This window comes from Myotis daubentonii, chromosome 9 (assembly GCF_963259705.1).
Source record: "Myotis daubentonii chromosome 9, mMyoDau2.1, whole genome shotgun sequence".
In the NCBI taxonomy this organism is placed as follows: Eukaryota; Metazoa; Chordata; class Mammalia; order Chiroptera; family Vespertilionidae; genus Myotis; species Myotis daubentonii.
Genome location: NC_081848.1, coordinates 78,337,100 through 78,360,914, shown reverse-complemented (window position 1 = coordinate 78,360,914; position 23,815 = coordinate 78,337,100). Strand labels below are relative to the sequence as shown.

Sequence of the window (23,815 nt, the reverse complement as noted above, 5' to 3'; positions counted from 1 at the left end):
TCAGTTCAGTGTTCTCAGTCCTGGCTTGAAATTGATGATGAGAAGAACTAATATTTTAATACCGTTGAGAGGGCTCTCTCTGACTTTAGACCAAATTGAAGGGAGTCAGACTCGTGTTAGCATGAGAATGAAGGGAGTTATTTGCTCCAGGTTCAAATACGATACTGAGAGTGTGCCTTAAACGTGTTTGATTTTGGCCTTTCTTGTAGCTGCTGCTAGAACATTTAGAGTGCCTTGTCTCCAGGCACGAGCGTTCTCTCCGGATGACCGTGGTGAAGAGACAGGCGCAGTCCCCGGCAGGCGTGTCCAGCGAGGTGGAAGTCCTCAAAGCACTCAAGTCATTGTTTGAGCACCACAAAGCTCTGGATGAAAAGGTACAGCAGCCCCGCAGTTGTTCTTGGCTTGACCACGTGCCGCATTGCTCCGAGGGCATCATGGATGTGCACCACTTAAACTCTTACAGTTTTCCTCTGAGAAGACAGAGTTCTGTATAGGTAAAAAGTATTAGCATAAATGTTTTAAAGTTTTTGTTGTTGTTTTGTTACATATTTTTATTGATTTCAGTGAGGAAGGGAGAGTTCGAGAGAGAGAGAGAGAGAAACATCAGTGATGAGAGAGAATCATTGATCGGCATCTCCTGCATGCCCCACACTGGGGATCGAGCCCGCATGCTGGCATGTGCCCTGAATGGGAATCGAACCGTGACCTCCTGGTTCATAGGTCGATGCTCAGTCACTGAACTATGCCAGCCAGGCTTAAAATTTATTCCATTCTGTATATTGATTTGTTATTAAGAATTGAATAGTATAATTTAGGGAGAAGATTTTTCTAAATTATTAAGCTATTAACAAACGGCTTTTCTTGACATTAACATCATGAAAGACGTTAAGGTATACTGTTGTGTTATGTTAGAATGATGGTGAATTAGAATTGCTGTCATTAAGCATTAAATAAATATGCACACACTTCAACTCCGTTTGCTTTCAGGTGAGGGAGCGCCTACGAGTAGCACTTGAAAGGTGTAGTTTGCTGGAAGAAGAGCTGGGTGCCACCCACAAAGAGGTAAGTTTGGTACATCACATGGTTTGAATTGAGGGTTTTTCATTTTTATCTCGTAATTTTAAAAAAATTATGAAGACTGTGCTAGTGGATATCAGGTGCTGTTTGTCTTTCTGAGTGAGGACCAGCCCCTGGAGTCAGTGTAAGGACTGGTGAATGGCACTTTCCTTCCAGAGTTGCAGGATATCTCTTAGTACCACCTGTCCAGTCGGGAGTAAGTTCTGGTTTTACTAATCCGGCCATAGTCCGGATGGCTGACGTGCCCATTATGTTTACATTTGGTAGTTGTGTTTTTCCAAAACGAGTTTTGCTATCTTTACTTAGTGCTTTACTCTCATATTCGATTTTTTGGTTTTAGCTGATGATTCTTAAAGAACAGAATAATCAGAAAAAAACACTGACAGATGGGGTGCTTGACATAAATCATGAACAAGGAAACACACCCAGCACGAATGGAAAGGCAAGTCCTTGGCTCTCTCTGTCCCTTTCTAAGTCCTGGTTTCACCTGTCCGTGGTCTGCACAAGGCTGTGGGGAACGCTGGGCCACAGCCCAGTCCAGTCCAGCCTCGCGCCTGCGGAAGTTGTGGTCCAGCTGGCTGCATATATTCATTTGATGTCTCCCTGTGTCCCAGAAGCACTTTGCTTCCTAGCTCCTCAGATGAGGCTGTTTAAGAGTTCTTTTCTCCCCATCAGAGATCCTCTGATGGTTCTTTAAGCCATGAGGAAGACCTTGCTAAAGTGATGGAGCTGCAGGAAGTCATAGACAAGCAGGCCCGGGAGCAGAGCCAGATGAAGGAGCGCCTGGCCGCCCTCTCCACCCACGTGGCAGAGCTGGAGGAGGACCTGGACACGGCCCGGAAGGACCTCATCAAGTCCGAGGAGGTGAACACGAAGCTGCAGCGAGATGTGCGGGAGGTAAGCGAGCCCACAGATTGCAGGGCCATCATCGGGCCAAATGCTGGGGTGGTCTGAAAGTTTGATTGTTTTGCTCCTTTTGTCCCTTACCCTCCCAATTGCTTCCAACCTTCGCATCATTGTATACGTAATAGCAAAAAACAGAACGGTGCTGTGAGACCGTGATAGGTGACCTCCCCGTTCTGCTGATGCAGTCTCCTTTCCCCAAGGTCTGGAAAGGTGGAGACCTGATCCAGCTGCTCATTAGACCGGCGGCGGCAGAAGGGGCAGGAGGCCACCCTTCTGGTCATGCTACTGCGTGACTGTGTAATGGCCTGGTTGTGGAGTCCTGATTTCTGCAAGGTCTGGGCGGTCTGAACCTAGTCTCCACCATGCTCAGATTTCCTTCTGACGCACACGTGAACATGTGGGTGTTGGTGTTTGGTGTGCTGCTAGTTCACTGACCTGCTATCTGCGTTGTCTGCTGACTGTTCAGAGCGTTGGCAATCTCCTAGCCTTTATATGTCCTGTCCCCAAAGGAATCATTGATACTAAATGCCGGGGTCAGACAGACAGTGAGTGTGCTCACATGGGGTCTTCAGGATGATGCTGTCACATTGCGTAGAAATGCACTCCTATCTGGCAGACAGTTCCTTCTGTATGTGTAAGAATTTATTATCGTCATTATAAAAGCCAGCGAGGGCTGCATACTTTCTCTGGCATTGCCCCTCCCCCTTCACTTTATGCTCTTCTTTGTAAACAAGACAAACACCCCACCTCTTCTCCCGGGGAGACCATCTCAGCCAGGACTCTCGGGAAGAGCCTTTCAGACCCTCACAGGAGTAGATAGAGTGTAACCTATTAAGGTTTATTACATTGTTCCCTGGTAACAGGCAGTATTTATGTGGCAGAGTAATATGCAGAGAATTTTGAAATTAAATTCTTTTTTTAAAGACCTGTCACTTTTAATATTAAGACTTTGCTAACATTAGTTACTTAGTCAATGGGGAGGCACCTAAAATGAATTTCTACATGGGGACAGGAATTGCATGAGCAGAAAGTTCGGCCCTAGTTTCAGTGTTTAATACTGTGTAAGAGAATTATTTTCACAGGATTAGGCTTTTGAAGGCTGTATACAGTTAACTTAAACTTTGACTTCCATTTCCATTCATTCATTTGATCTCCTTACATTTTTTTTTAAAATATATGTTTTGACTTCAGAGAGGGAGGGAGAGCGAGAGAGGAATAGAAATATCAATGATGAGAGAGAATCATTGATTGGCTGCCTCCTACATGCCCCCTACTGGGGATCGAGCCTGCAACCCGGGCATGTGCCCTGACTGGGAATCGAACCGTGACCTCCTATTTCCTGGGTCGACGCTCAACCACTAAACCACACCAGCCGAGTGTAACGATTTCCTTAATTTTGTGGTAATTGGATGTGATTTCATCCAATTTGTACCCAAGAAAATGACACTGGTGTCTGACTGTCATGTCCATTGAGGGATCACACCTTGATGAACCCTCTTGTACCGTGAGGCAGATACCTTCCCCTCCTGGAATTTGTGCAATATTGCGATATTTCATTGTACATTTTTTTGGAAATGCTACGTAGAAAAGGATAAGCTTGGTTAACTGAGTGGCCAGACATAGTGTTAAGATAGGGAGTGCTGGTTAATGGTATAGGTGCATGTTTATGATATTTGAGGTAGGCACGTTTCCATTCACATTGCTGAAAATTGACCTATCAATTAAATTTTGGAGACACTAATTTTATATCTGATTTGAAAATTAGGGTTTAGTCCAGTTTTTTCTCAGCAGCATGTTGATGTGTTCCCTGTCACTTACCTTCCCCTCTGAATGCTGTGCAGGCCATGGCGCAGAAGGAAGACATGGAGGAGCGGATCAACACCCTGGAGGAGCGCTACCTCGCAGCCCAGCGCGAGGCCACCTCTGTGCACGACCTCAACGACAAGCTGGAAAACGAAATTGCCAACAAGGACTCTATGCATCGACAGGTAGTGTTCTTAAGGAACTTGGTCTCGCTTTTCCAGTTAATTACTAAGGAAGTTAGAGCCCTTTTTCCTGTGACTTTCCTGTTGATGTCAAGTCCAAAGTAAAGTTTTTATGATCTCAGACTATTATGTTTGAAAAGTATGGGTTATTTTAATTAACAGTTTTAATTATGTAGGATTTGGTTTTACCATTTTATAGAGTTACACTCCTCGATTCTTCTGTTTTGTTTCATTAATCTGTTGTTTGTCAGCCTGTTTACCTAAGAAACAGAGTGGCAAAGACCTTCCCATTTCGAGGCAGTGGGCTGCTTGTGAGTAACTGGGGTCAGGATAGTAAATGGTGGGTTTAGCAAGGCAGCCTGCAGGGAGCGTTCACCTCTGGTGATTCCACAGCCACACCGTTCTTGTTCCTCTGGAGGCTCAGGTAGTCAGTTAACTCGACAACTGAATCTACTTCTGAAAATAAAGTGAGTTTGTCTAGTGTATTATAAAGTGTATCCTTAGCACCCAAGTTAAAATAATAAATAAAATACTGGGAAGTTATAAATTAGAATGTGGAATGCTGTTTAAGAGCATGTAAGATGTTCACAATACTGAGTTTAAAAGACAGGTCACAAAATTTTCTGAGGGTTTGAAAGCATAATATATTGTATATGTGTAACAGGTTTAAAATTGTGAGTACTCAGAACAGTTTACTCTTGGTTATTATGTATTGATTATTGTATTATTAGATGTATTATAACTGTAAACCTACTTTTGTCTACCCGTATATATGCAGGCAGAGAAAGGGAAGAAAGCTGAATATAAACAAATGCTAACATCTCAGGAACCTGAACTTATAAATGAGTTCTGAGTTTTTTTGTGTGTTTTTTTTTGTTTTTGTTTTTTGTGTGTGTTTTTTTACAGAGAGGAAGGGAGAGGGATAGAGTGTCAGAAACATCGATGAGAGAGATACATCGATCAGCTGCCTCCTGCACATCCCCCAGTGGGGATGTGCCCACAACCCAGGTACATGCCCTTGACCGGAATCGAACCTGGGACCTTTCAGTCCACAGGCCGACGCTCTATCCACTGAGCCAAACCGGTTTCGGCAAGTTTTCTTTTTAAAAAAAAAAAAAAAAAAAATTCTTTTGTCTGCATTTTCTACATTGAAATTTTTGTAGAGTATGAGGATTTTTTTTTAAAAGACTAATCATACATTTACAAAAATAACTTGAGCCCAGCTGGCATGGCTCAGTGGTTGAGCGTCAACCTATGAACCAGGGGGTCATAGTTCGATTCCCGGGCTGGGTACATCCCCAGGTTGCAGGCTCAATTCCCAGTGTGGGGTATACAGGAGGCAGCCGATCAATGATTCTCTCTCATCGATGTTTCTATCTCTCTCCTTCTCCCTTCCTCTCTGAAATCAATAAAAATATATTAAAAAGCAAAAATAACTTGAGATGCATTTCGTAGGCATCCTCTTGGGGGGGGGGGGCTCCCTTTCCGAGGAGATGGAGCCACACCGTGGTGGTCAGCTGTGAGAGGGGCCTGGTTCTCCTCAGTCCCCACTGAAAAGGGACCAGCATGTTTCTTTAATGTGTAGAAACTTGTATTTCTGGGAAGATTTCTTTAACGATACTTAGGAAAGGCAAGTACTCTGGCCAGAGGTGTTTTGCAATTGAAGTCAAGCCCAAGAAAGTGGGTGTGAACTCCTCACAGGAAGAGTTCTCCTATCAGAACTAACTTCGATGTCAGCATTCAGATTTGTCTTAGTTTATTAAAGACAGAATGGCTGCCCCAGCTGCTGTGGCTCAGGTGGTTGGGCAACGTCCTGTGCACCCAGAGGTTGCCGATTGGATTCTGATTAGGGCACATGCCCAGGTTGCAGGCTCAATCATCAGTAGGGGGCTTGCAGGGGGCAGCTGATCGATGATTCTATCATCATTGATGTTTCTCTCTCTCTCTCCCTCTTCCTTTCTGAAATCAATAAAATATATTTTAAAAAACACACAAAGACCTGTTCCCACTCGCTTCTCTGCTCTCTCCCCACAGACTGAGGATAAGAACCGCCAGTTGCAGGAGCGCTTGGAGCTGGCGGAGCAGAAGCTGCAGCAGACCCTGCGGAAGGCGGAGACACTCCCTGAGGTGGAGGCTGAGCTGGCCCAGCGGGTGGCTGCGCTCTCCAAGGTGCTTCCCCGGCTTCCTTCCCTTACACACGAGGCTTTGATTGGGGGGATGGTTTGTTCATGGACCTTGGTCATTGGTCTTACATCGGTAGCCCAAAATCCCTGAAATAGCCAGACTGGTTTTTAGTGCTGTTTTGTTTGAGAGCGGAACACTTCTTAAATGTCAGGCATACCCCCAGTTATTTGTTATCCTGATGTTGATTTCCCTCCAGTTTGTCAGATGTGTACTGTTTGTCCCCAGCGTGGGTGCTCTAAGTAAGAGTCACTGCTTCTTGGAGTTAAGTCAGCAGCTCAAGGCCCCAGATGGAAGCTTTGTGGAGAGGAAGGGAAGGGCTTCTCAGAAGTAGGGGAGGAACCACTCTCTTCTACAGACAGTCAGAGTGGATTTGTAATAAACAAATTTTTTAAGTAATTTATTCATTTGCTCAACAAATATTGGCTACGCATGTGCAAGACACAGTGCCTGTTCTCAGAGTCATCCTCACCCCGGGGGAAGCAGACGGATGACAAGACGATGTCAGAATGCTGTCCTGGTGCCTGGGCTGGGCGGGTCCCCAGGAGGAGGACAGGCATAGCCACAGATACCCCGCCCTCTTGGGCCTTCGAGAGCCTCAGGTCTGCGGCCCAGCGGCCCAGCAGCCCAGGCGTCTGTGGGGGAGCACCTGCTGATGGTTTGTCTCACTGGCTCGAGCTCAGGAGCTGGCAGGGGCAGGACAGACAATGCTGCGTGGCCAGCGGGGGGTCAGTCAGCTGACACACGTGCTCACAGACCCGTGAGCGAGTTTATGCTAACAGCTGGGACGGAAGCTCTTCCTTTCCACCGTGATCTGCGTTTAAAGTCTCGGTTTCTCTCCTCTGTCACCTCTCCTGTCCTTGTCATCTCTCCTGTCCCCGGTCGGCCCTGTAGTCTGACCTTTTGTCTCCTGGAAGCTCTGCTGCTAAGGAAGCTAAACTGTGCGAACTCACTTCCCAGCTTAGGAAGGTAGTCGTGCCGCGTCGGGTCGTGCTTGCTCTCCGCTCCATGCGCACTCAGCACGCAAGCTCAGGACGGGGGACACGAGGAAGCCCGAGCCTGGGCATGGGGGGAGGCAGTTTCCTCACAGAGCTCACCACACCCCAGCCGCACCCAGAGCCACCCTCAGAGGGTCAGCTGCCTCCCACTGACACATGCCGCCACCCAGGACGTGCTGGTGGATGAGGAAGCGCTTCCATCCGTCGGGTGGGAGCGCCGCACGGAGCATGTGTGCTTTCTGCTACCGCTTTAGTTAGTTTGCAGCATGCGGTCCCCAGAGTCGCGTCACTGTTAGTTGAACTTATACACTGTTCTTGCCGACAGGCTGAAGAGAGACACGGCAACATTGAGGAGCAGCTGTGCCAGATGGAGGCGCAGCTGGAGGAGAAGAACCAGGAGCTGCAGCGGGTACGTGGCCAGCAGACATCTGTCTGCTCCAGCGCTGCGTGGAGCCTGGGGGCCGCCGGGTGCGGGAGGCTCAGTTCTCCTCTTTCCCTGACTCTGTCCCCTTCTCCCTCTGCTGCGTGCATTTACCTTGTGGCCGCATCTGCGCTTTGTCTGCTGATAGGGGCCCCTGCCACACAGGCAACATTATGTCCCCTTGGGAGCAGGAAAGAACTTGGGGCCTGCGGGCAGTCCTGCAGGGGCAGATGGATCCCCACGTCCAAGGAGGCTGCCTGCAGCCCTGACGAACCTGTCAGGAATTGCTCCAGGCACCAGCGGGACCGATTTATGGGCGCCCCTCAAACACACTGAGGTTGCTGGCCTGGGGCCCCCTGAAATGACTAGGCAGAGTCTGCTTGCTTAGGATATGGCACCTAAGTCCCAAATTCAGGTTATGTTCCTGACCTCTATCCCGAAATAGCAAATTATTACTCTCAATGTAAAGGTATATATAGGGATGGATATTCCTGCACATGAGGATTGTTGGCTGAGCCGTGATGGAAGGAGTCCGTGAGCAGGGTCGTGGGGCGCATGCCGGGTGGATCTAAGAGCTTTTCACAAAGAGTCCGTCAGAGGTCAGAGAGTGGCTGCCCCAGGTCCAGCGGGTATCCACCTTATGACATCAGTTCAAGGCTGTTAGATTTTGTTTTCACCAGAAACCTGTATTCTTGGTCATGGATGCCGAGCATCAGACATGAGCTTCCACAAAGAGAAGATTCTGACTCTGATGAAGGGACTGTGCTGGGCAGTCCCCTGCCTCCCAGGATGTGCACACTCACATACACATATGCACACATGCTCCTTTGCAGGTATACACAGATTCATGCACGCACACACACACACACACACACACAGGCTTGTGCACACATACAGGCACACATGCACAGGCTCATGCACACGTTCACCTCTTGGAGAATTAGATTTTTGGCTATTTAGGGGTGCATTTTATTATTTTTTAATTTTTATTGATTTCAAAGAGGTCGGGGGAGAGAGAGAGAAACATCAATGAGAGAGAATCATTGATTGGCTGCCTCCTGCATGCCCCACACTGGGGATTGAGCCCCACAACCTGGGCATGTGCCCTGACCGGGAATTGAACTGTGACCTGGTTCATAGGTCGACTCAACCACTGAGCCACACTGCTTAAGCCTCTATTATTTTCAGTACTGGCTTGTAGAGTTGAAGGACAGGGGCTGAGATGGGGATTCTGTGTATAGCTAAGGCAATTCAAAGTAAACTTTTAAGTTTTGCTCTCAAAATATTCGAATGTTAACACCTTACTGTATGGGGTCTCCTCCAGGTGGTGTTTGCAGAGTGTTAGGCATGGTTTGGAGGGCTTTCTCTTTAATCCTTACAAGACCATAGAGAAAAGGGGGACACTGGCACCACATTTTATAGACGAGGAAACTGAAGCACAGTCCCGCAGTGAGTTCTTGTGGGTTCACCACTCCTACCCGGGCAGCGTGGCTTGAGCACGCCTCTCAGCCCCTGGCCACGCTGCCCTCCGCCTGGGTAAGCGCCTGCCACGCTCCAGCGGCCCACCCTGACTTGGCTGCCTGTTGGCACTTCCTGTCCCTGCACTTAGGATATGGGTGATGGTTTTATCAACTATAGACTTATCACTTTGTTAATATATTTTAAAATTAAGGTATTTGTAATTTTTTAATATAAACCTTTATTATAAAATGTTCAAGAGATGTAGGAATATAAAGAAAAACAAGTGAAAGTCTCTCTATTACCACTGACTTTTTTCCAAAATGAACCTCTTTACCTTTTGCTTTGTGGGTTAAATTCTTTTCTCCCCTGATTCCAGACACAGGCTTCTGTTTACACGCGGGGAAAGGTCCCCAGTGTGTGTACATAATCTGATCCCCATAAACACCCTCGTTCCTGCATGTCAGTCTGCCTCCTGCGTCAGTCTGGCAGCTGATTGGAGGGGTTCCTGAGGCCCACGAGTGCTTCGTCAGCAGAAGCAATAGGACCTTCTCCTTGGTGATCTCTCACAGACTCGTCCCTGCGACTCTGCACCTGCGAGTGGGTCCTAGTGCTCCTGTCATCACTACAGGCGATGGGGAGGGACAGCCTAGGGCTGATAGCACAGGTCGCCCACACCATCGGCCTTTGGCACTTTTAAAATAATGATCCTGCCTTTGCTGGAAGTTGCTAAGTGTTTGTTTGTTTTTTAATATATTTTTATTGATTTCAGAGAAGAAGGGAGAGAGAGAGAAATATCAATGATGAGAATCATCGATCAGCTGCCTCCTGCACGCCCCCTACTGAGGATTGAGCCTGCAACCCGGGCATGTGTCCCAACCGGAATGGAACCCACGACCCCTCAGTCCACAGGCTGACGCCCCATCCACTGAGCCAAACCAGCCAGGGCACTAAGTTTTTTTCTCCTGTTTTAGGCACGGCAGAGAGAAAAGATGAATGAAGAACATAATAAACGCTTATCAGAAACTGTTGACAGGCTCCTTTCAGAATCAAATGAGAGACTTCAGCTTCACCTTAAGGAGAGGATGGCTGCTCTGGAAGAGAAGGTTGGTTGCCCTGAGGGCATTCCCGCCCTACAGTGCCTAACGGTCAATGCCAGTGCGGAAAGCAGACAGTATCTTCCAGCAGAAGTGGCTCTCACTGGCCATGTCCTTGCGCAGTTTGCATACATGGAAAATCGTTTGCCATTCTTATTCTCTAGAGCAGGAGTCAGTAAACTGTTTCTTTCAAGGAGCAGACAGTAAATATTTTACACTCTTGCTAATAATTACAAACTGAGTAAAATAATTCCATGCTAATCAATGAACATGCAAGCAGCCAAAGACACGGTATGTAAATCAGTTGGTGTGCTGTTCTAATAAAAATTAATTGACAGGAAGAGGCTGTGGGCTGAATTTCGCCAACAGGCGCCAGTTTACCAACCCCTACACTAGAATCTTTTGGGAGGCCCGGCCCTCACCCCTTTGTTGCTCTTGCATTGGAAGTTGATTTGTGTCTCAGAGTCCCATTCTACCACCTGCCTTCTCTCTTTCCATTTGGTTTGGAAAGTGTCTGAGCCTGGGCTTTTGCTGCTGTCGCCATGGAATTCTTAGCTATGACTGAGAGGAGGCACATTCTAGGATCTGTCAGGACCCCAGTGGGAGCCAGTGGGGTCCAGGTCAATAAAATTGTTCTGATGGCACCAGTGTACCTAGAGATGCGACCCAGAATCTTTGTTGGGATTGGCATTTGGTCATGCTCACTTGAGAGAGACCAGTGATCTCTACTGATGGTGCGACACATCAGACACTATGAAACGCATTGTCCGAGCTGCACAGGATGGTTGGTGACACACATCCCTGATCAGTGGGCCAACCCGAAGGCACGAATGTTTTTAATTTTTATTTATTTTTATTGATTTCAGAGAAGAAGGAAGAGGGAGAGAGAGATAGAAACATCAATGATGAGAGAGAATCATTGATTGGCTGCCTCCTACACTCCCCACATTAGTGACTGAGACCACAACCCGGGCATGTGCCCTGACTGGGAATCAAACCATGACCTCTTGGTTCATAGGTCACTGCTCAACCACTGAGCAACACTGGCTGGGCAGGCAGGAATGTTTTTATCTGGGAGCTGAACCCGGCATGTGAACCTGTGTTAGCTTTCCCTAATGGCCTAAAGGCCACTGCAGACCAGTGTAACAATTAAAATGCATGTCCACACCAACATTCGGAAGGCAGCCAGAAGAGTAAGTTTACCCTGCCAGGGGCTGTTCACGGTTCCTCTGACTCACTCTGGGAGTGTGGCGCTGCTCAGCAGTACGTTCTTATGCCTCATTCCTTTGCTGAGGCGCTTGATTATTTTTTTTTAAATATATATTTTATTGATTTTTTATAGAGAGGAAGGTAGAGAGATAGAGAGTTAGAAACATCGATGAGAGAGAAACATCGATCAGCTGCCTCCTGCACATCTCCTACCGGGGATGTGCCCACAACCCAGGTACATGCCCTTGACCGGAATCGAACCTGGGACCTTTCAGTCCGCAGGCTGATGCTCTATCCACTGAGCCAAATCGGTTTCGGCGATTATTTTAAACAGGAACGCGGCCATCTGATCACCTGGAGCACTGTCCCGAATCAACACTAAAGCACTGTATCTTTTTCAGAATTCTCTAGTACGTGAAGTTGAAGATGCAAAAAAGCAACTAGAAGAAACTCAACATGATAAGGTACTTAAGTCTGTAACCCATATAGACCCCCATTGAGAGCAGAACGGAGCTGCGTCCAGTGCTGCTGTGACCACTGCGGCATGGGGGGTGCTGAGGCGGCTTCTCTGTGCGGGCCCACTGCTCCGTGGCTGTGCGTCTGGTGGTGCACGCGGCCCAGGACTGCTTCCTTCTGGCTCCACAGAAAAGCTACGACAGAACCACAAACCTTCCCCTAGCACAGGCCTGGCCAGTCGGAAGACACTGAGCCATGCGTGATCCTAGTGGCCCACATTTAAACAGTACAAGGACAGGTGAAAGTACTTGTGTTTAACCCAGTAGAATCAAAATGTTACTTCTTCATGTAATTAATATAAAAATTGATGAGCTCCTTCCCATGCTTTTTATCATATGAAGCTTGAAATCCACGTTACAGTCTTAGAGTCACCACACATCTCAACTGGGACTGCCCCTTCGAGTGCTCCGTGGCCACGTGGGGCCACTATAGGAGCTACTTGGGGTAGCACTGAGACACAGCTTAGGGGTGCCTGGAACAGCTTTTTGTCAGCTTGACTTAATGTTCTGCAGCGTATAGAAAGGAGGTTGAGCATACAAATGGTAGGTGAGTGCAGGTGTGCAATTATTCGTTGGGGGTTAGGGGGGTCTGTTTACATTAGGACTTCTGGAGAAAATGTTCTTAGAATTAAAGCGCTTGGTACTTGTCACTGTTCAGTTAACCTATTGTGCGAAGAATTTGCATCCTGAGATCTTCAATGGGTGTCACTTGATGTTTTGCAGAATCAGCTGGTACTGAACATCGAAGCTTTGAGGGCTGAACTGAGCCAGATGCGGCTCAGAGGTGCTTCCCTTCATCACAGGTATGAAGTCGGCCTCCGCCCTGTCGTGTGCACAGGGCGCATGCCTGGCTGGGTGAGCAGCATCACTGGCTGCAGCTTGGCTGGGCCCCGGAGGCCAGGCCAGGCTCAGCACCTGGAGGAGGTTTGGAAGCGGGGTGATCAGTTCATGGGTGTGTGCACTGGAAGGCCCCGCAGAACAAGGCCCTGGTGGTGTAGGGACAGGCAGGCAAAGCCCAGGGCCTCAGAGAGCATCAGACCCGGGAGTGACAGGCACGGGCACAGGGACCGAGAGGCTGTGTGGGGGACAGCTGCAGGAGAGACTTCGAGGAGGCAAACCTGCAGATTTCACAGAGGAGCCGGAGGTGGGAAAAGACACCTCGCAGAGCGCCTGGGACAGGCATTGGCTGGGAGGGTGAAGAGAAGCAGGCATGAGCTCGGCTTCTGGGCGTGACTTCGCAGTGGGGTCTGTCAGCTTGTTTTGTGACCTTCTGGAGCGAGAGGAGAGAGCCCAGGCGGAGTGGGAAAGGCAGCTGATGGACGGGCTTCTGTAAATAGACGGCATGTGGACAAGAGCCTCGCTCCTGAGGGGACTAGCTGCAGGGTGGTGGCAGTGGGGAGGCGAGGCAGCCTGGAGATCGGTGTCAGGAGTAGGCACTTGCGGACTCTGGAGAAACCGAGAATCATCCAGAATGACATGCAGGACTGTGCGCGTGGCTTTCAGCTGGTGTGAAACAAGGCCCAGCCCCACCACAGCTGGAACCCTGCTGAGGAGGAAGGAGCAGTTCATTAGGAACAAGGGAAAGAGGAAATTCCCGACGCGGACATCTTTAGATGAGCAATAAGTCTGAGCAGCATTTCAGAAACATTTCTTGAAAGAATGTAGAGGTGTGGGAACCAAAAAGGGGATGAGTTGGCATGCCCCACTGGCCCTGTCCGCAGGTCGCGTGCCCAGGCACAAGGGGACCCGTTAACTTACTTTGATCAGGTGGGTGGGTTTTATCTCCCCAGATCCTAAGGACTTTTAAGAATGAAGGCAGCACCCTTGTTTCCCAGGTGACGGTGGCAGGACTGAGTGTAGTGCCCTGCCCAGTGAAGGTGGGACCTGTGGGCAGTGCGCTCCGTCCCCCGCTGACCAGGTCCGTGGCAGGCCTCCTGGTGACAGCTGGTGGCTCCTTCAGCATCTCCGTCCAGGGTGTCCAGGCCTGGCCACTGTTCTGGAGATTCCTCCAGCCAACAGTGTTGAGTGTCTGCTAATCTGATTGCACACTGGTCTGTGCTTTGGATCTGGAAACATGAAAGCAAGCTGCCAAGTCCAGTTCCTGTCAGTGCCAGCTGGGGTTCAGGGGCTCCTGCAGCAGGTCCTCCAGGGTGCACTTGAGGCAGCCTCACAGGTGGGGGCTGGGGGCCGGCAGCCTCACGCGGTGGTTGTTGGTAGCTGGGAAGGTAAGCAGTTGGCGGCCAGGAGTGACATGCGGGTGTGCCCCCTGGTCAATCAGGGAGAAAGTGGAGATGACCCAGGCTGCGCAGCCTGACCAAGGGACAGTTCTGAGGGTCACGTTTGCGGTGTCGCATTGGTTTCCCTGGGCATCGAGGTTTCCCTCCTGGAGGGGCTGAAAGAGGAAAGATTGGCAGGGCGTGGGCACTGGAGCAAGCGGAGGCCCCTCTGTGCCCTCCGTGGAGACCTTGCCGTAAATTTATTTATTTCCCAGATTGACAGGTCTGGCCTGACCTACAAAGTTAGTTCACTTTCTTCTAATAATCTTTTTTCCCATGTTTCAGCCGACCCCACTTGGGCAGCGTCCCAGACTTCAGGTTCCCCGTGGCAGACGGTCCCACGGACTCCTACAGCAGCAGCGTGGTGTTGCGGCGCCCCCAGAAAGGCCGCGTGGCAGCGCTGCGGGACGAGCCTTCTAAGGCAAGCGCTCCGTCTTCTCCCTGGGTCACCTGCCTGCACAAGTCACCTGTTTACCTCATAGTTGTGAGAGTGTTTTGGAATGACAGTGTCAATAGGTCACGTTCTCTTTCCCTCCCCCCCAGGTCCCTTTTTCTGGCTAAAAGTTTATTTTTGAGGTGTGCTATTTTTTTAAGGAATGGAAATTCTAATAAAATATGACCTCTTAATCTAACACAATGCCGATTAGTAGTCTTGAAGTAGTAGTGAAGAATGTATAGTTAATGAGCGCATGTATAGTTAACCCTTGAACAACACGGTTTTGAACTGCAAGTAGCTTATCTGTGGAATTTTCCAACGTGTAAACAGACCACTTACACTTAGGACTAGGTATCTATGAGTAGGTACAGCATCGTGAATGTATTTTCCTCTAGCTTACTTTATTATAAGTACAGTGTATAATGTAAGATAAAGTATGTGTTAATTGACTATCTTATTGATAAGAGTTCCAGTCAACAATGGACTGTCAGTAGTTAAGTTTTGGGGGAGTCAAAAGTTATACATAGATTTATGACTGCAGGGGGTTGGCACCCCTAACCCTGTATTGTTCAAGGGTCGACAATATTTATCTTTTCAGTTTTAAGAGTATATATATATATTTTTTTTAGTATATTTTTATTTATTTCAGAGAGGAAGGGAGAAGGAGAGAGACAGAAACATCAATGATGAGAATCATTGATTGGCTGCCTCCTGCACGCCCTCCACTGGGGACTGAGCCCACAATCTGGGCATGTGCCCTGACCGGGAATCAAACCCTGACCTTCTGGTTTATAGGTTGACGCTCAACCACTGAGCCACGCCAGCCAGGCTAAGCATTTTATTTTAACTTAAATGAGCATTCGCTCGCTAATTAAATTAACATTCGCTGGCTAATCTTGATGGATGCCAGCAGCTTGTAGCATGGCCCATTTTTCAAGAATCTTTCTGGCTTGATTTAGAAATTTTTGAAAACTTTTGACTTTGACTTCCTTAAAGTTGCTCTGACTGTGGTTATACTCTTGCATCTTTTCTGAGATGGGGTTTCTCTCCACAGGTACAGACTCTGAACGAGCAGGATTGGGAGCGTGCCCAGCAAGCCAGCGTCCTGGCCAACGTGGCACAGGCGTTTGAGAGCGATGTCGACCTGTCAGACGGCGAGGACGAAGGGGACACTCTCTTCAGCTCGTCGGCGCTGCTGTCGCCCAGTGGGCAGGCCGACGCTCAGACGCTGGCCATGATGCTGCAGGAGCAGCTGGACGCCATCAACAAGGAGATCAGGTATACGGGGTTGTACATGGAGTTATGCCCGGCACACAGACAGTGTCCCCGGGGAACTGTACCCCACTTAGAGAAGGCTGGAGCAGGTGCAGCGAGCAGTGTCTAAATGGTCTAGAACAGTGGTTCTCAACCTGTGGGTCGCGACCCCTTTGGCGGTCGAATGACCCTTTCACTGGGGTCGCCTAAGACCATCCTGCATATCAGATATTTACATTACGATTCATCACAGTAGCAACATTACAGTTATGAAGTAGCAACGAAAATAATTTTATGGTTGGGTCACAACATGAGGAACTGTATTTAAAGGGCCAGAAGGTTGAGAACCACTGGTCTAGAATAATACTTCAGTTCTGTTTGAAGGGTTTTTAAGTTTTGAAATTGCCCTTTATTATGGAATTCAGTCAGCCAGGGCCTTCCCTCTACAACTGTGGTGTCGGCTCATTTGTGTAAGGTGCCGTGGCAGGGTGAGAGGTGTTCAGTTCCATCCCCAAAAGCTGAGGACCCAGCTGGAGGGCCCTGGAGCTTTGCCCACCTGGGAGGCTGCGGGTGGGGGCTACCTCCCACATGTGTCTCCTCCAACCCTGCAGAGTGCCGGTGTGTATCACACAGCCACTTCGAACAGGAAAGCTAAGGTGTGAAGGTTGGCAAATCCCCTTGGTGTTTGTACTTGGCCATAGTAAATTAACACAGCACAGGCACTGGTGCATTGTGGGACAGTGCTGGTCACAAGGGGTGTGTGCGCTCTTTTAGGCTCATCAGTATTTTAAAAGGGTTTCCTTAGAAACCTCCCAGCAGTTCTAGTAGTAAAAGTACAAGAGTGGGCCATCTGGGGCAGGATTCAAAGAATTGCCTGGGCTTAGGAGGCCTTAGGTGTTGGGGCGCAGCCATGACCAGGGTGCCCTGAGGCCCGCCCTGCTCAGACCTGATGCAGCCACACACCCGGTTGGTCCCCAGGCCACGTGAAGAGCACCACGTGCTGAGCCTGCCGTACATGCAGGTGGCGCGGCCACCAGGTCTTGTTCTTGTACAACTAACACGGCAGAAATGCCCCTCACCTGCACACGGTTTCTACACAGTGGCGTGGGTGCTGCTGCTGACAGCGGATGCCCTGTCTGTGTTTGTCCAGGTTGATTCAGGAGGAAAAGGAGAGCACGGAGCAGCGGGCCGAGGAGATCGAAAGCCGCGTTGGCAGTGGGAGCCTGGACAACCTTGGTCGTTTCAGATCCATGAGCTCCATTCCATATCCTGCGTCCTCACTCGCGGGCTCCTCCCCTCCAAACAGCGGTCGGTCCACCCCTCGACGCATCCCGCACAGCCCCGCTCGGGAAGTGGACAGACTAGGCATCATGACTCTGGTAAGTGTTTGCCTGTTCCCCGCTGCACTCCCCATCCAGCGAGTTCTGTCTCGGACACTGCACATGTGCTTTTTGTTTGACCCAGAAGAAAATCGGGTATTTGGCTTCGCATATGTTATGCTTGGAAGTCCAAGGTTTTGAAAACCAGCTGGTATGTCATCAGTCATTCGACAGCAGCACGGTGACAAATGAATTTTACTTCTCGGAGGACCAATTGGGCATGGCAGCTTCAAGGGGGAGTATTTCCGTTTTTTAGGAATGGACAGTTTAACAGAGTAAGTATAGGCAGCCTCGTAGCTGATAGAGAAGTGTACCAAGGCCAAGGCCGTCTTCCTTTACATTAGGGTTGCCTAATTGGAGGGTACAAGGCCTGCCATCAGAAAACAACAACCAAGCAAGGCAGACCGGCCCTCTTAGTCATGCTGCCTGGGAGACCAGCAGCCATCCATAAAGAGCTGCGTGGCTTCCTAGGCAGCATCTGGAAATGCAGTGACCTATGGCCCTGGTGACAGAGCGATACCCTTGTTCACGCATCTGGTTTAGGTTTGCATGAGCACTGCCTCACATTGCACACTGACCGACAGCGTGCTGTGCAGCCGTACCACCGACCTTCCCTGTCCCGCCCACACTCACCCTCAGCCACACTGCCCGCCAGCAGTAGCCACTTCACCTCTGCATCATTCTGGTGGCATGTGACATACTCTCCATAACTTACATCATTAGCTAATTAGCTAGTATTTTAAACACTGACAATTTCACTTAGGGTTTCATATTTATTTTCTCTGAGAATTTATAAACAGGCTGGATATTTTCCCCTTGTGTGTAGTTCTGCATGCTGGCTGGCCTGTGTCTGCTGCATTTGGTTTTGATCTCCTGCATCATCCTTTTGTTTGTTTAATCACCATTCATCCAGGCCTCAGTTCCCCTGGCCCCCATCTCCCCGTAGTCTATTCCTCCCTCCCTTCCCCTCTCCCTGGCTGCAATACCTCCCTCCACCACAGGCCCAAGTGACGGCAGCCATGTGGTCCATGGGGAGTGACTGTTCACGCTCAGCTCATTGGTGACTTTATGCGTTTTCTTCATTTTTCATTGAATAGTGTTTTTCCCCACAATGATGATATATTTTAGATGAGGATATAGGCATGATATAGATGGATCAGAGTGGTTTTACTCAAAACTATAGGATGTGTGTAATTCGTAAGTGAAATGTTACCTCTACAAATGTGAAGAAATGATCCACTAAGTGTAGGATTAATGGAATCTTGACACAAACAGTATACCTTCTGGTTGTGATGCCGTATTCAAGACCATCAATAGCATCAACTTACTGAACATGCACAGTTAATACTTTTAACAGACTACTTTTCTAATTTAAAGATCATGAATTACAGAATGTGAAGATTCCACCTACTTATTCTAGCTTTTATTCTTACAGATTTTCAGGGGGTTCCCTGCTGTAGTCAATAAAACTTTTTTTTTGAGCATTTTAAATTAAATTCTAGGCAAGGATTTTACGTTAACATCCAACAGGTGATTAACTCCAATTAGGTTTGTTCAGTTTTATAACAGTTATAAGACTGATCGTTTGAAGTGTAACTTGTTTTTCATTAAGAAAAATGAAAGAATAGAGAAGTTTGGCTTAGAATAGACAACTATTAGGGCTCTTTGTTACATAGATTGCGTTATTTTAATTAATCTTATATGTTGTAATAGAATTTTACTTCCTTGAGTAATAATTCGTGGTATTTCTCTAGTAAATTTTGAATAACTTATATTTAAATTTTTGGTGAAAAATGTTCTATTTCCAGTTACTTTTTTTTTTCTAAATCTTAGCTCACTTATATTTCTCCTGTCATTCTTTTTTAAATGTATTTGCCTGTATATACTAATGGTTGGATTTTTAACATCAAAGTGTGCAGTAAACCTGGTTTCTCTTCCTTTCTTTGCATGCATCTGTCAGCCTAGTGATTTAAGGAAACATCGTAGAAAGGTAAATTTTCGTGATGTAACGTGCCTTTGTTTCTCTGTGAAGAGTGTCTGTCACTGCATATACATGCACACCGAGGGCAGGGAATGAATGACACTGTTAGAAATAGGTCCTTGGTGGTTCCACAGAAGCCATGATGGGCATAAGCGTTGGCCTTCCTCCCACCTGGTTGCCTTTCAGTTGCTGCTTTCATGTTTATAACAAACGTGGTGTTTGACTATTAAAGCAGAACCATGGATCTTAGGTCTGAGAAAAACCAGTTTTAATCATCATAGCTGGCAGCAGTTAGTAAGCTCTTACTATATGCCAGGCTCTGTGCTCCATGCTTACGAGTCTGTCACTGATCCTCACACACACCCTGGGAGACACGGGTTACTCTTGTTACCCCCATTTTACAGACTTGGGAACTGAGGCTTGGAGAGGTGTCACGCACTGTGCCCACAGTCGCACAGTCAGGAAACAGTGCAATACGATCTGTCTGGTTTCAAAGCCTGGACACTTGGCCACGTCGCCCTCCAGCCTACCTTTTCCCAGATGCTCTCGGCTCCTTTGCAGCATCCCTGCCAGGGGGGTCAGGGCCTCTTCTCCATATAGATGGCCATGAATTGGGTTTCCCTGCTCTCAGAGGATGGAACCAAATGACTTCCTCGTGATTGTCACGCTGTGCACCAGTCTACCCCCTCCCAAGCCTGTGTGCTCACGCACTCGGACAGCCCTTCAGATGCTCAGTGGTGTGAGCCTTCCCTCGCGCAGAGTAGCCTGGTGATTTAGGGACCTTGTGTGGTGACGTTCCAGCTCTGTCGCTGCGTGGTGTGTGGCCTGGCTGTGCTCCTCGCCCTCTTGGTGCCCGGCTCTGCTCTCCTGTGAAATGAAGACAGTGACAGAAAGCGTGCCCTCGGGAGGCCATGGGCTGTGCCTGTCTGCGCACAGGCCACAGGTGATGAAGAGCTTACACTAGCGACAGGCACAGAGCACACCTCCCGTCCTGCTGGCTCATACTTCACTTTTCTTGCTAGCAAGGCTTTCAATGAAGGAAGTGGTGTGCTGATCTGTCTCCGGGCAGGACAGCCTGGGCTCACTCACGGGCTCCTTTGTATTCAAGACTGTCGATGTCATCCTAACCGGTTTGGCTCAGTGGATAGAGCGTCGGCCTGCGGACTCAAGGGTCCCAGGTTCGATTCCAGTCAAGGGCATGTACCTTGGTTGCGGGCACATACCCAATGGGGAGTGTGCAGGAGGCAGCTGATCAATGTTTCTCTCTCATCGATGTTTCTAACTTTCTATCCCTCTCCCTTCCTCTCTAAAAAAATCAATAAAATATATGGAAAAAAAAAAAAAAGACTGTCGATGTCATCAACTTACCAAACATGCAGTACCTAAAGAATAGAGAAGTTTGGCTTAGAATAGACAACTATTAGGGCTCTTTGATACATAGGTTGCATTATTTTAATTAATCTTATAGGTTGTAATAGAATTTTATTTCCTTGAGTAATCTTAGTGTTTCTCTAGTAAATTTTGAATCATATTTTTTTATTTTTTATTGATTTCAGAGAGGAAGTGAGAGGGAGAGAGAGAGAGAGAGAGAGAGAGAGAGAGAGAGAGAGAGAGAAGCATCAATGATGAGAGAGAATCATTGATCGGCTGCCTCCTGCACACCCTCTACTGGGGATCGAGCCAGAAACCTCCGCATGTGCCCTTGACCGGAATCAAACCTGGGACCCTTCTGTTCACAGGCTGACGCTCTATCCACTGAACCAACCCAGCCAGGGCTGAATAACTTAAACATTTTTGGTGAAAAAATGTTCTATTTCCAGTTACTTTTTTTCTTCTAAATCTTAGCTCACTTATATTTGTTCTGTCATGACTGCCCTGGGGTGGTTGTGAGGATGCAACCAGGTGTGTGCGGAGTGCCTGGCGCCATGCAGATGCGGCCAATGGGTATGCAATGGCGCCTTTCTACTCCCCAGTGTCCTTGGATATGCCCAGATGACTTCCCAGCTCCACGGAGTCTCCTCTTGTCGTCAAGTCTGAAATGGCACGTAGACTCTAGTCCAGCATGGGGAGCACCTTCCAGTAGGAGCACAGAGGGAGAGGGCCGGCCAGGCCACGTGGGGTGAGCCGGGAGATGTCCTTAGCAACAGGCTCATGTCAACTGAGCTTTGAACGAGGGGCAGCCTTTGCTTGGGCAGTTGCTGGCCTTCATGGAGTTTACAGTCAGTTCAGCCACAAGGGTCACTTCCCGTCCTGTTTTTTGTTGTTGGGTTTTCACAAATCATTGTTTTAACCTGCATCTGAGATCTACCCCTAAGTTTCACAGTGATAGGTTTAGCCATTGTAGCCTGTGGTCTGATGGTTGGAAATGAGGAGAGGATGCAGAATTGTCCAGCTGTTGCTAATGGTTATGTCTTGAATGAGCTCAGCTCTGTTCTGCACTAATTCACTTGGTCATCACCGAGCCTCTGGGATGCAGTGGATTGATATTTTATACACAATATCATTTTTAAAAAGGCGTACGTTGGCTGCTCAAGTCTCTTTTGTGCACACAAGTGCTTGCGAGGGGCAGTTCGTGATGTCCAGCCCTGCCCTAAACATGAAACTCAAATATGTACATGAGTCCTGAGGGTCCATCTGCTCCCCATGCTCTTGCCATCGCCCTGCTTCCCATACTCACATCCTGGCACACCTAGAATCTTCAAGACCACGGAGACCATCTTTTAGTGAAAACTTAGGGTTATTTCCTCTAAGCCAGAGTGAACACATTGTTTTTCAACCGCATATAATGTTTCAGTTATGACACCCAATCTAAACATTATTGAGAAACGGGCCAGACACACGTGTGGGGGTGGAGGAGTTAGTTACCTTTTCACTTTTTTAACTGTTTGTTACTCCAATAATTTGAATCATTATTTGAAATCGTACTGGGTCATGGTACAAGCTGTTTCTTTTTCTTCCTTCTAAACAAAAAGGTCTGGATAGTTTTGCCCAAAAGGGTTCTGCCCTTGCTGGCATTTCTTTGGAAGGGCACCGGATCCACACATTCTCCCCACTCCCCACTGGGGAGAGCGAATGCCGCCTAGGTCGTGATGATGTGGTCCAGGTCTCTGCCATCCCATCAGTGGCTGTCCCCATGGTGTCCTCGGACTCTAGTCTGCGTGGAGGCTCGGGAACAGGAGTGTCCCTGTGTCCCGCCAGGGCCCACATTCGCCCGAGTGCAGCAGTGGGGACTGGGGCCAGGCTCTGAGCTGTGCGCTTGGTGGTCCGTGGCCCTGTGTCTTGTGAGCAAGACCTGCCTTTAAAATGGCATTAGCCCGAGACCGCTTTGTACTCAGACAAAAGCGGAGCCAGTAGATTTTCAAATAAGTGTATGATTGTAATTTAAAGCCTGTGTGATTTTTTATTTTTTTGGTCAAGTCTGTTGTTAACTAAGTTTACACTTCTCTCCACCCCTCAGTTGCCAGCTTCCCGAGAAGAGGTACGAGATGACAAGACAACAATAAAATGTGAAACATCCCCCCCTCCCTCCCCGAGGTCCCTGCGCTTGGACAGGCTGCACAAAGGAGCCCTGCACACGGTCAGCCACGAAGACATCCGGGACCTCAGGAAGTAAGGACGCGCAGTCTATAGGAAGTAAGGGGTGGGGCGGAGCCAGTCACCGTGGAAACATACTTGTCTGGATTTTCAGCATTAAGAAAGCTATTTTTTTTTTTTAAGAAAGACCATTCTCCTTCCCTCTATTTTTTTAATGTCTTTTTTTTTTTTTTTTACTTTCAGAGAGGAAGGGAGAGGGGACGAGAGAGAGAGATTTCAATGATGAGAGAGAATCATTGATCAGCTGCCTCCTGCATGCCCCCCACTGGGAATCAAGCGTGCGACCCGGGCATGTCCCCTGACTGGGAATCGAACCGTGACCTCCTGATTCATAGGTTGATAGTCAGCCATTGAGCCACACCAGCCAGGCAAGCTATTGATTTTGTTTTGTTGTTAATTCTCACCCAAGGATAGTTTTCCATTGTATGTTTGTTTGCTGTAGAGGGAGTGGAAGGGAGGGAGGGAAAGGGAGAGCGAGAGAAACATGGATGTGAGAGAGACACATCGATTGGTTGCACATGCGCCCAGATTGGGTGGGGAACAAACCTGCAGGCCAAGGCTCTGACCACTTGGCAACACTGGCCAAGGCTCTTGATCTTTTCTCGCTTAAAAAAGTCAGAACAATGTTTTTATTGTTTTTATTTTTATTTTATTTTTTTAAATATATATATTTTATTGATTTTTTACAGAGAGGAAGGGAGAGGGATAGAGAGTTAGAAACATCGATGAAAGAGAAACATCGATCAGCTGCCTCCTGCACACCCCCTACTGGGGATGTGCCCCCAACCAAGGTACATGCCCTTGACCGGAATCGAACCTGGGACCCTTCAGTCCGCAAGACGACGCTCTATCCACTGAGCCAAACCGGTCCCGGCCAGAACAATGTTTTTAAAGAAAAACTGGCTAATTCAGTAGCGTTTATTGAAATGGTGTTCTCAGCATGCGGGCCGTGCCCTGGAGCTGCAGTGATGCCACGGGTGCAGGCGTGGGTGGTAGAGGCAGTGCGGGAAGATAGACTTAGGCCAGATCCACAATTTTAGGAAAACCT

General features: G+C 48.3%; 1 protein-coding gene across 1 annotated transcript in view; it reads left to right on the top strand.

Moving 5' to 3' along the window:
- PPFIA1 (PTPRF interacting protein alpha 1) overlaps nt 1-23,815 on the top strand; it is a 54,860-nt gene that overhangs the window by 14,443 nt on the left and 16,602 nt on the right. Inside the window, exons 4-19 of the mRNA XM_059709790.1 lie at nt 210-374; nt 988-1,062; nt 1,418-1,519; nt 1,753-1,974; nt 3,825-3,971; nt 6,003-6,137; nt 7,044-7,118; nt 7,473-7,556; nt 10,001-10,132; nt 11,734-11,796; nt 12,571-12,650; nt 14,409-14,544; nt 15,614-15,837; nt 16,964-17,192; nt 19,153-19,182; nt 22,631-22,782. Of these exons, the coding sequence (XP_059565773.1) occupies nt 210-374; nt 988-1,062; nt 1,418-1,519; nt 1,753-1,974; nt 3,825-3,971; nt 6,003-6,137; nt 7,044-7,118; nt 7,473-7,556; nt 10,001-10,132; nt 11,734-11,796; nt 12,571-12,650; nt 14,409-14,544; nt 15,614-15,837; nt 16,964-17,192; nt 19,153-19,182; nt 22,631-22,782 (2,051 nt within the window). The remainder of the gene's footprint in view (nt 1-209; nt 375-987; nt 1,063-1,417; nt 1,520-1,752; nt 1,975-3,824; nt 3,972-6,002; nt 6,138-7,043; nt 7,119-7,472; nt 7,557-10,000; nt 10,133-11,733; nt 11,797-12,570; nt 12,651-14,408; nt 14,545-15,613; nt 15,838-16,963; nt 17,193-19,152; nt 19,183-22,630; nt 22,783-23,815) is intronic.